This window comes from Vespa mandarinia, chromosome 12 (assembly GCF_050613455.1).
Source record: "Vespa mandarinia isolate Hongniang chromosome 12, ASM5061345v1, whole genome shotgun sequence".
In the NCBI taxonomy this organism is placed as follows: domain Eukaryota; kingdom Metazoa; phylum Arthropoda; class Insecta; order Hymenoptera; family Vespidae; genus Vespa; species Vespa mandarinia.
The window spans coordinates 2,362,323-2,374,542 of record NC_140821.1 but is presented as its reverse complement, the minus strand read 5'-3'; the positions used below and the strand labels follow the sequence as shown (position 1 = coordinate 2,374,542).

The 12,220-nt window shown below is 29.1% G+C and overlaps 2 protein-coding genes across 2 annotated transcripts; both read left to right on the top strand.

The window, feature by feature from the left end:
• The first annotated feature begins 8,240 nt into the window (after window positions 1-8,240).
• RpL37-1 (ribosomal protein L37-1) lies at window positions 8,241-9,426 on the top strand. The gene is made up of 4 exons (XM_035883466.2): window positions 8,241-8,337; window positions 8,702-8,837; window positions 8,951-9,035; window positions 9,301-9,426. The coding sequence occupies exons 1-4, from the start codon at window positions 8,335-8,337 to the stop codon at window positions 9,350-9,352; spliced, it is 276 nt and encodes a 91-aa protein (XP_035739359.1). The 5' UTR covers window positions 8,241-8,334; the 3' UTR covers window positions 9,353-9,426.
• Window positions 9,427-9,570: 144 nt separating this feature from the next.
• On the top strand, window positions 9,571-11,723 carry LOC118449192 (mpv17-like protein 2). Its single transcript, XM_035883465.2, has 4 exons — window positions 9,571-10,372; window positions 10,786-11,267; window positions 11,375-11,500; window positions 11,572-11,723. Exons 1-4 carry the CDS (start codon window positions 10,348-10,350, stop codon window positions 11,587-11,589), a joined length of 651 nt encoding a protein of 216 aa, XP_035739358.1. The 5' UTR covers window positions 9,571-10,347; the 3' UTR covers window positions 11,590-11,723.
• Window positions 11,724-12,220: the final 497 nt, after the last annotated feature.

Genomic DNA, 12,220 nt, shown 5'->3' with positions numbered 1-12,220 from the left:
GCGCCCGGACACCCACGCAAGTGTTCGAAAACGGTGACTTTACTCTAAATAAACTAATCGAATATTCGAGCAAACAAAACGAAGTCCCCGGTAGGACTTTTAATCGCGCACGCGAACACTCACGTGAGTGTTAGAATAACGGTGACTCTAAGTTGAAATCCAAAGTGACATATGTTAACCGGTGTTTAGACTTTCCTATGATATTTGTCGGGATTTCCGCCCCGCTACCAAATATGAGGATTGTCATAACATCAGCAAACTATGTACAGCACTACAAGGTAAACCGTTCGCGCACCCCGAATTTCAACACTAAAACGAAGTCCATGGTAGGACTTTTAATCGCGCCCGGACACCCACGCAAGTGCTCGGAAAACGGTGATTCTACTCTAAAGAAACGCGTTCGCGAGGTAATCTAATCGAATATTCGAGCAAATATAAACGAAGTCCCCGGTAGGACTTTTAAGTCGCGCCCGCGTATATTCACGTGAGTGATAGAAAAACGGTGACTCTACTCTAAATTCGCGTTTTCGATACGAACAATCAAACGAAGTTTAATCGCGCCCGTGAACACCCACACTTGTGCTTGCCGACACGCGTGCGAGTGTTCTCCTATCCTGCCCGTATTCGCGCGTAAAATTCGATGATGAATCGAGCCAGGTGATGACGCAGACGTGAACCTATCCCTTGATGATCTATACTGGAAAAGAAGAAGATAAGGAAAAAATAAGAAAAAGAAAAGAAAAGACATATTGAATATCGCTGCATGATTACTCGATCATCTCTGAAAAAGAAAGAAAATGATGAATAAGAGAGAGACAAAAAAATATATTAAATGGAAAATAAATACGTATAAATAGATAAGAGTGCTGGAGAAAGAAAGAGCTCTGCACGATGCTGAAACAGCTGCTCGCACCATCTCATCGGACTTACCTAAAACTTATAAATCATAATTAGTAAAAATCATATTAATAACATAACTGAAAACATAATTAAAAACATAATTAAAAAGAAACAATAAATAAATAAATATTAAGAAAACATAACTGAAAAGAAATAACTTATTAATAACATAATTAAAAACATGATTAAACACATAATTAAACACATAAATAGACACATAATTAAACACACAATTAAACACATAACTAAACACGTAATTAAAAACATAATTAAAAATAAACAACGTAACTAAATATTAAGAAAACAACTGAAAAGAAATTACTTATTAATAATGTATTTAGAAATTACTTATTAATAAACTGAAAATATAATTAAAAAAGAAAAATATAACATAGAAAAGAGAAAAAAAGAGATGCAGTTCTATACGATGCTGTGACAGTATCCCGCACAGAGGCCCTCACCCATGGCCCATCCCATGGGTCCCACCCGAAACTATAGATCATAATTCATAAGAGTATATTAATGACGTAAAAAATAAAAACAAGAAAAATATGACTTAAAAAAGAGAGTCGCAGAAAGATAAGTGAATAGAAGCAGCTCTACATGATGCTGAGACAGCAACCCGCACAGAGGCCCTCACCCATGGGCCCCTCCCATGGGTCCCACCCGAAATTATAAATCATAATTAATAAGAGTGTAATAATGATATAGAAAATAAAGACAAGAAGAATATGATTTAAAAAAGAGAGCCACAGATAGATAAGAGAATAGAAGCAGCTCTACATGATGCTAAGATTGCAACCCGCTATCCATGGGGGACCTACTACCTGAGGACCTCACCCATGGGTTAATCTATAGTATATAATAGTACATGTACATGATCTTTATAATGTTGTTAAGAATATCCTATTGTTTAAATATTAAGATAATCTTCTTTATTAATTATTCCTTCACGTGTTCATGATCCCACAATGTGAAACTAGCTGAAAAGAAATAAGGAAAGAAAAAAGAAGATGTATACATGTATATTAATTACACGTACGTTAAAATTCTAAATTTAATCTAATTAAACTTAAGGAAAATAAAAGATTAATTAAAAAAAAAAAATGAAGTATGCTGAACCCTGAAATAAAGGAATATTATTTTCGCTGAAAGAAATATTATTATATAAGGTGGACCGGACAGTAATGTCGCTTTCTTAAATTAAATTCAAAGGAATATATTTTTAACAAGTTTTTATTTTTAATCACAATCAAATATCGTCATGCGCAGAAAAGACATTACTTTCCGGTCCGGTTAATATCTATTAGTCGATAATATGTGTTAGTACATGTATATGATCTTTATAACGTTGCTAAGAATATCCTATTGTTTAAATATTAATTAATTATACTTTACGTGTATCGTATATTGTTTAAATGTTAAGATAATCTTCTTTATTAATTATTCCTTTCCGTGTTCATTATCTCACGATGTGGAACTACCTAAAAAGAAATAAGGAAAGAAAAAAGAATATGTATAAATGTATATTAATTACATGAACGTTAAAATTCTAAATTTAATCTAATTAAACTTAAGGAAAATAAAAGATTAATTAAAAAAAAAAAAAATGGAATGTGCTGAATTCTGAAATAAAAAATATTATTTTCTCTGAAAGAAATATTATATTATTTTAACATTTCATAGATATATGATTTTATCATAGATATATGATTTAGAACTCGATTTTATTAAAATAAAATTATGAATTTAACTGAACTTTAAAAAAGAGAAAATGTGCAAAATTTATCAATCGACTTTAACGTAAAATTTAATTTTATTAAACTAGAATTATAAATTCAATTGAATTTTAAAAAAGAGAAAATGTGTAAAATTTATGTCTCAAGTTTAATATTAAAAATGCATAAAATATGAAATAATCCTATTCGCGTAAACGTGGCAATGTGGGAATGTTATTTACGAAATGTTACTTTGTCTCAGTTTTTTAAATCTACACCCCTACACCCATCACCATAAGGAGCATTTTGAGTGACAACATGGTAAAATTAAAATACGATTAAGAGCCATTCTCGAAAATTTCTAGTGAATTTTCGAAAATAACTCAATAATCTGATAATCCTCTTGAGTCATAGTTTGTGAAGGTCTTTTTGACATATAGCATCTTGTTCTATTCGTGCCCTAATCAAATCGAATATTCTTCAGAAACTGTAACGACAAAATTTTATACGAAGTTATAAGATATAAAAGAAAATCATTACACAATTATTGGTAGCCTGAAAAAAATTAAAATTAGTATATTAATTGCTGAAAATCCTGAGCTAAAAATTAATTAATTTAATTATCTAAGCTTACAGACTGTGACTCTACAAGTCTCTTTGTTTTTTAGCAATTATTCTACTCGACTTTTCTCTTTCAAAAGCAATGACTCTATTGAGACGTCTCTTTTATCAATTCAAATTAATAAAATATTTAATTAATATTTATTTAAAAATATAAAACAAACCCTTGGATGCTCCTTCTTACAAGCAAATACATTTATTATTATAAGAAAATCATGCACAATTACGCTTGTAATCCAGAGACTATCCATCGCGAATATCTTCTTGTACATTCTTTATTTAAACTTATGAATAACAATTTTGTTGATATTTCCGAAGAAACAAAATATTTCAAAATAAATGAATACATCGAAAATTTGAAATAATTATAAAAGCGTTTGTACAAGAAGAACTTATCCTGATCTAATAAATAAATCAAAAAATAAAAAACCATTCAGGAGTAAATCACCGAAGAAATTTACTCGTGGTCACTCAATGCTCTTCTACTAATTAATTACAACCAATCACTCGTGTCAATTCGGACCTTTCGTCCTCGACATGATTGAGTGATCGGAGGGACTTAAAAATTCACTCACCACTTAAGAAGTTCTGCATTGGCTCCAAAACACTCGTCCGCAGTTTAAGACGAAATTGTTAATTACGTAGATCGTCATCGAAGTTGATCAAAATCCTTTTCAATGATGCACTGACTCTATTACGCGATAAGTATTTTTTAACGGACGGTCACTGAATTTACTTCGCGAAACTCTACTGACTTTTATAAATACAGTCTGTGCGACTGTCAAAAAAGCAAAAAGATTCGCAAACAAACACTGACTCTAACGATTGCAATGCACAAAATCAATAAAAATACACTTGTTGTTTAAATCGCGAAACCCGAACGAACAAACACTGCTTCTACTTCGCGATATTCTTATTTCAGCAGAGATTAAAATTTTGAAGTATTAGTAGTTTATATTTATTTATTTATAATTATTTATAATGTTTAAACGAATCTACTATTGTTTAAATATTGCTTTATTATACTCCGTCTACGTTAAAGATTGTTTAATTAATTTAGAAATTACCGAAATTATTAATTTTTAAGTTGTCGCGATCAGAACTAGAGAGAACCGATGTGCACTGGTCGGAGTGCAAAAGAAAACTAACTCACGAATTGTCAAAGTTAATCGAAGGACCGTTTATTATATTGCAGAAGGCCAACAACACGAGATAAAATTTTAAAGTACTGGAATTTTATATCAAAATTATTTTAAGTCTCTCACGCGTTTCTTTGTTCATAATGTTTAAACGAATCTACTGTTGTTTAAATATTGCTTTATTATACTCCGTCTACGTTAAAGATTGTTTAATTAATTTAGAAATTACCGAAATTATTAATTTTTAAGTTGTCGCGATCAGAACTAGAGAGAACCGATGTGCACTGGTCGGAGTGCAAAAGAAAACTAACTCGCGAATCGTCAAAGTTAATCGAAGGACCGTTTATGTTTATATTGCAGAAGGCCAACAACACGAGATGAAATTTTAAAGTACTGGAATCTTATATCAAAATTATTTTAAGTCTCACACGCGTTTCTTTGTTTATAATGATTAAACGAATCTGATATTGTTTAAATATTGCTTTATTATACTCCGTCTACGTTATAGATTGTTTAATTAATTTAGAAATTACCGAAATTATTAATTTATAAGTTGTCGCGATCAGAACTAGAGAGAACCGATGTGCACTGGTCGGAGTGCAAAAGTAAACTAACTCACGAATTGTCAAAGTTAATCGAAGGACCGTTTATGTTTATATTGCAGAAGGCCAACAACACGAGATAAAATTTTAAAGTACTGGAATTTTATATCAAAATTATTTTAAGTCTCTCACGCGTTTCTTTGTTTATAATGTTTAAACGAATCTACTGTTGTTTAAATATTGCTTTATTATACTCCGTCTACGTTAAAGATTGTTTAATTAATTTAGAAATTACCGAAATTATTAATTTTTAAGTTGTCGCGATCAGAACTAGAGAGAACCGATGTGCACTGGTCGGAGTGCAAAAGAAAACTAACTCGCGAATCGTCAAAGTTAATCGAAGGACCGTTTATGTTTATATTGCAGAAGGCCAACAACACGAGATGAAATTTTAAAGTACTGGAATCTTATATCAAAATTATTTTAAGTCTCACACGCGTTTCTTTGTTTATAATGTTTAAACGAATATACTGTTGTTTAAATATTGCTTTATTATACTCCGTCTACGTTATAGATTGTTTAATTAATTTAGAAATTACCGTAATTATTAATTTATAAGTTGTCGCGATCAGAACTAGAGAGAACCGATGTGCACTGGTCGGAGTGCAAAAGAAAACTAACTCGCGAATCGTCAAAGTTAATCGAAGGACCGTTTATGTTTATATTGCAGAAGGCCAACAACACGAGATGAAATTTTAAAGTACTGGAATCTTATATCAAAATTATTTTAAGTCTCTCACGCGTTTCTTTGTTTATAATGTTTAAACGAATCTGCTATTGTTTAAATATTGCTTTATTATACTCCGTGAATGTTAAAGATTGTTTAATTAATTTAGAAATTATCGAAATTATTAATTTAGAAGTTGTCGCGATCGGAAATAGAGAGTATCGGTGTAATCTGGTCGGAGTGCAAAAGAAAACTAACTCGCGAATCGTCAAAGTTAATCGAAGGACCGTTTATGTTTATATTGCAGAAGGCCAACAACCCGAGATGAAATTTTAAAGTACTGGAATCTTATATCAAAATTATTTTAAGTCTCTCACGTCTTTCTTTGTTTATAATGTTTAAACGAATCTACTGTTGTTTAAATATTGCTTTATTATACTCCGTCTACGTTATAGATTGTTTAATTAATTTAGAAATTACCGAAATTATTAATTTATAAGTTGTCACGATCAGAACTAGAGAGAACCGATGTGCACTGATCGGAGTGCAAATGAAAACTAACTCGCGAATCGTCAAAGTTAATCGTAGGACCGTTTATGTTTATATTGCAGAAGGCCAACAACACGAGATGAAATTTTAAAGTACTGGAATCTAATATCAAAATTATTTTAAGTCTCTCACGCGTTTCTTTGTTTATAATGTTTAAACGAATCTGATATTGTTTAAATATTGCTTTATTATACTCCGTCTACGTTATAGATTGTTTAATTAATTTAAAAATTACCGAAATTATTAATTTATAAGTTGTCGCGAACAGAACTAGAGAGAACCGATGTGCACTGGTCGGAGTGCAAAAGAAAACTAACTCACGAATTGTCAAAGTTAATCGTAGAATCGTTTATGTTTATATTGCAGAAGGCCAATATCCCGATATAAAATTTTAAAGTACTGGAATCTTATATCAAAATTATTTTAAGTCTCTCGCGCGTTTCTTTGTTTATAATGTTTAAACGAATCTACTGTTGTTTAAATATTGCTTTATTGTACTCTGTCTACGTTATAGATTGTTTAATTAATTTAGAAATTACCGATATTATTAATTTATAAGTTATCGCGATCAGAAATAGAGTGTATCGGTGTGAACTGTTCGGAGTACAAAACAAAACTAACTCGCGAATCATCAAAGTTAATCGAAGGACCGCTTATGTTTATATTGCAGAAGGCCAACATCCCGAGATAAAATTGTAATTATTTTAAGTCTCTCACGCGTTTCTTTGTTTATAATGTTTAAACGAATCTACTGTTGTTTAAATATTGCTTTATTATACTCCGTGAATGTTAAAGATTGTTTAATTAATTTAGAAATTACCGAAATTATTAATTTATAAGTTGTCGCGATCGGAAATAGAGAGTATCGGTATACTCTGGTCGGAGTGCAAAAGAAAACTAACTCACGAATTGTCAAAGTTAATCGTAGAATCGTTTATGTTTATATTGCAGAAGGCCAACATCCCGATATAAAATTTTAAAGTACTGGAATCTTATATCAAAATTATTTTAAGTCTCTCACCCGTTTCTTTGTTTATAATGATTAAACGAATCTACTGTTGTTTAAATATTGCTTTATTGTACTCTGTCTACGTTATAGATTGTTTAATTAATTTAGAAATTACCGAAATTATTAATTTATATGTTATCGCGATCGGAAATAGAGAGTATCGGTGTGAACTGTTCGGAGTACAAAACAAAACTAACTCGTGAATCGTCAAAGTTAATCGAAGGACCGCTTATGTTTATATTGCAGAAGGCCAACAACACGAGATGAAATTTTAAAGTACTGGAATCTTATATCAAAATTATTTTAAGTCTCTCACGCGTTTCTTTGTTTATAATGTTTAAACGAATCTACCGTTGTTTAAATATTGCTTTATTATACTCCGTCTACGTTATAAATTGTTTAATTAATTTAGAAATTATCGGAATTATTAATTTATATGTTATCGCCATCAGAAATAGATCGTATCGGTGTGAACTGGTCGGAGTACAAAAGAAAACTAACTCGCGAATCGTCAAAGTTATTAGAAGGACCGCTTATGTTTATATTACAGAAGAGCAACAACCCCGAGAGAAAATTTTAAAGTATTAGAATCGTATATTAAAATTATTTTAAGTTCTTCTTACGTTTCTTTCTTTAGAATGTCTATACGAATCTACTAATGTTTAAATATTACTTTATTATATTCTGTGTACATTAATGATTGTTAAATTAATTGAAAAATGATCAAAATTATTAATTTATAAGTTATTACGTTTAAAAGAGATAGAATCAATGTGAGAAATATATGTTCTAAATTATACTTTCGTCTTTAAACTAAATTCTAATTAAAATGAGTTGATCTAGAAAAACTCCTGTTCTCATTGATTGCGTAAATCATTATAAAACCAAGGATAGTAAACAGTTGTAAAAAAGAAAAACTAATTTATTCTTTGTCAATATAACGAAAAAAAAATAATAAATTCCTGAAATTCTTCACAGATGGCATTACTAGATAAATTATCGACTGTCGGTAAAATATTTTAATAAAGTATAGATCTTCGGTTTGTTTAGTTGGTACTGCTAAAACAGGGTTAACGTAACCTTTTTAATTTTCATTCCTCGCCTCTTTTGACGTGCTTCTTCGTGCAAGATGGTGAGCGTTTATTCACGTGTTTTCTATCGCTTTATTATAAAGTAATCCTAAACATTCGTAATATAATTACATTATGAAGTAATTGCGTATTTATCGTAGTAATTAATTAATGTAATAATAATCGACACAAAGCTCGTTATAAATATCTTCGTGAGTTTTCTATATGTAGCTTAGGTTAACTCGCCGTAATATGTTTTGTTTGCGATTATAACGATAACAAAGTTACAAAATTAATTGAATTTTATAACCCATCACTAATTTCAATTTCATCGAATATATTTGAATCTTTTTTTTTTTCTTTTATAATAATAATTTCTGAAATGTATAAAGTTATGATTACTTATGGTTCTTGTAATGTTCACAGACGAAGGGTACATCTAGCTTTGGTAAGCGTCGGAATAAGACGCACACATTGTGCAGACGATGTGGACGTAGTTCATATCATATCCAAAAATCACAATGCGCACAATGTGGATATCCTAAGAAAAAGATGAGATCATGTAAGTTGAATAAAGTTTACATTGAATCAGTAATATTTGAACTAGTTTCTCTAATCACTTTTACTGTAAAATAATTAATCGCATGTGTATGTTAACTGAATCATATTTTACAGACAATTGGTCGATCAAAGCAAAAAGGAGGAAGACTACTGGAACTGGTAGAATGCGTCATCTGAAAATTGTCCGTCGTAAATTCAAGTAAGTTCTCGTTATTATTGATTATCAATACTATTGACATAATGTCTTAATCATATAATATATATTAACATTGATATCTGTAGGTTATAAAAATTCAAATGTTAATTTATTGATATGTTTTAATTAAACATTAATTTTGTATTAACGTATAACATCGACATTTGGAATAATATAAAAATGATGAGAAAATTTATCAAGCCTTTTGTATTATACAAACTAACATAGAAAAATTATAGAGGTTATATATTTTTTCTTATCATTTTAGGAACGGATTCAGAGAAGGTTTGCCAAAACATAAAACTGTTGCTGCTAAATAATATACAATACATTCATCATAATGTTATTAAGCTACATAACTTTAACATCCAATAAAACAAAGTTTTGGAATCTATTGTAATTCAATTATATATTTAACCAAAAAAAAAAGAAAAAAAGGGAAAAAAACTGTCCATTATCCATCATCCTTAATCTTTTAGGTATTCTTCCATCGTAAGTAACTTTTAGATACGATGGGCAATGGAACATCTTTCTAAGTAAATAAATAAATGTTTACTGATAAACTCTGACGCATGCGTATGTATACTATATATTGTTGCCTGAGAGGAATGGAAAAAAAATGTCTGATATGAAAGAGAACATATATCGAGTAGTATGGGCGAAATACGAAACGATCTGAGCTTGTACTGCGCAAACGCGTCGATTCTTTTGACAACGACCACTTGTATATTTAAAGAGGTTTCGCCTTAATAAAATGTCAGTAATATACGGAATTTGTTACACGATGGTATGATCTCTCATCGATACCATCATTACATCGTGGATCTAAAACCGTGAAAGAAAAACGCGGAATCGTTGAGAAGGAAAAGAGAGAGAGGGAGATAAAAAAAAAAGGAAAAAAAGAAAATTAATTGAGTTATGCTACTTAAAATTAAACAATTTCAACTGCACAAACATCGACGAATTAAAATATACGCGAACGTTAATGTATTTAAATAATAATCTATTTTTAGAGTCATAAAACTAATGTATAAAAAAGGTACAATTAATAAGATAGATTCATAAAAGTTATCTCTTGTGTGAATCCTCTTTGTTATTTAATATAACTATATGTTTTGAAATATATATATATATACACATATATACATATATGTAGTTAGAATTTTATCCCAGAATAAATTTTCTTAACAATTGAATTACGAAGAATAATAAACGTAAAAGAAAAGATCTAGTCATTAAAACATAGATCATTTCATTTTAATTTTATTACTCTCTTCCTGATTTATCTCTTTTTAAAAGATTATTCGTTTAACAAATGCATATTCTGCGAAAATTGTTCGGTAAGTATTATCTTCGTTGTTATTATTCTCTTTCAATAACTTATTCAATAATAATAATAATAATAATAATAATAATAATAATAATAATAATAATAATAATAATAATAATAATAATAATAATAATAATAATAATAATAATAATAATAATAGTAATAATAATAATAATAATAATAATAATAATAATAATAATAATAATAATAATAATAATAATAATAATAATAATAATAATAATAATAATAATAATAATAATAATAATAATAATAATAATAATAATAATAATAATAATAATAATAATAATAATAATAATAATAATAATAATAATAATAATAATAATAATAATAAATAAATTACCCAATTAATTAATTAATTAATTAATTAATTAATTATTTCAATATATATTTTTTTATAATTAGGTAGATACCTTCTCGTTACAAATACTATTAGCTGCGGTTTGATGATGGCAGCTGGTGATATGATACAGCAACGTAGAGAACACTGGAAACGGTATCGTTATGTGGATTATTTTTCAAGCGGTGGAACCGCTCGTGTAATCGCTGCATCGCCCGAAGAAGAAGAAGAAGAAGAAGAAGAGGAAGATGACGAAAAAAAGATTATCAATGTTGCATCTTTATACGAACATAACTACGTTCGAACGAGAAACATGACATTAGTAGGTCTTATTCAAGGACCTTTTCATCATTGTTTCTATGGTCTACTTGAAAAAATAGCACCTGGCAAAAAAGCCAGTTCTATTATAAAAAAGACCTTTTTAGATCAACTAATCGCTAGTCCTACGTGTTTAATTATATTTTTCGGTGGTCTTGGTCTAATGGAACGAGACAAAGTCGAAGAAGCTTATAGGGAAATTAAAGTGAAGTTGATCGAAGCTTGGAAAGTATGTCCTGCTAACAAAAAAAAAAAAGTTTATACGTAAATTATTTATTTAAAAAAAAAAAGAAAAAAAAAGGTCAAGTAATCTATAATCTAAACTTTTCACATTAGGTCGACTGTTGTTTTTGGCCTCCAGTTCAATGTGTAAACTTCTTATTCGTTCCTTTACAATATCGAGTACTCTATATAAATGTTATGACTATGGTGTACGATGTTTTTCTATCGCACATTAAATACGTAAGTATATTTGTGACAAACATTTCAACGTTCATTTTTCCATATTATTTTCCAATGTTATTCTTTTTCAGGATGCTCACTATGATTGACAAGAAACAATTTATTAGTTAAGAAACAAATTGTACTAGATCATAAACTACTGCTAAGCGTATATTATTATATTATATTATATTATATTATGTTATATTATATTATATTCAATTTATAAAATAAGTTCCTTTCTTTATTTCTTTTTTTTTTTTCTCTTTTTGATAAAGTAAAATAAATGAATTTTTTCTTTAATGTTTTCGTTTTTGGATTTTTCATTTCTCTCTCTCTCTCTCTTTTTCTTTCTTTCTTTCTCATCTTTTGTGGATTTCTCCCGACTCCATCGACTATAATAAAATAAATATTAATGGATGATTATAATTATCTGAAATATTTTTCGACATAACGATTACTATTATACTTTCATTGATAAGGGATCAAAATAATCCTTATAAAATAGTATAGAATGAATGAAAAATATTTGAAAATTTCGAAAAACGATGAAAGGTATTAGTTATCAGTAATCAGACGATAATGTGTGGACGTGTGGATAAGTACGTGTACCGCGCATTTCTAAAAGGGTATTAACAAATTTCTTATCAAAGGTAGATCACTCGGTGATCATTCATTAAGAGTAGGGATGTTATTTATGTCGTTAGCATCTTTGTTTGGCATTTGGCGACAGGAGGATTA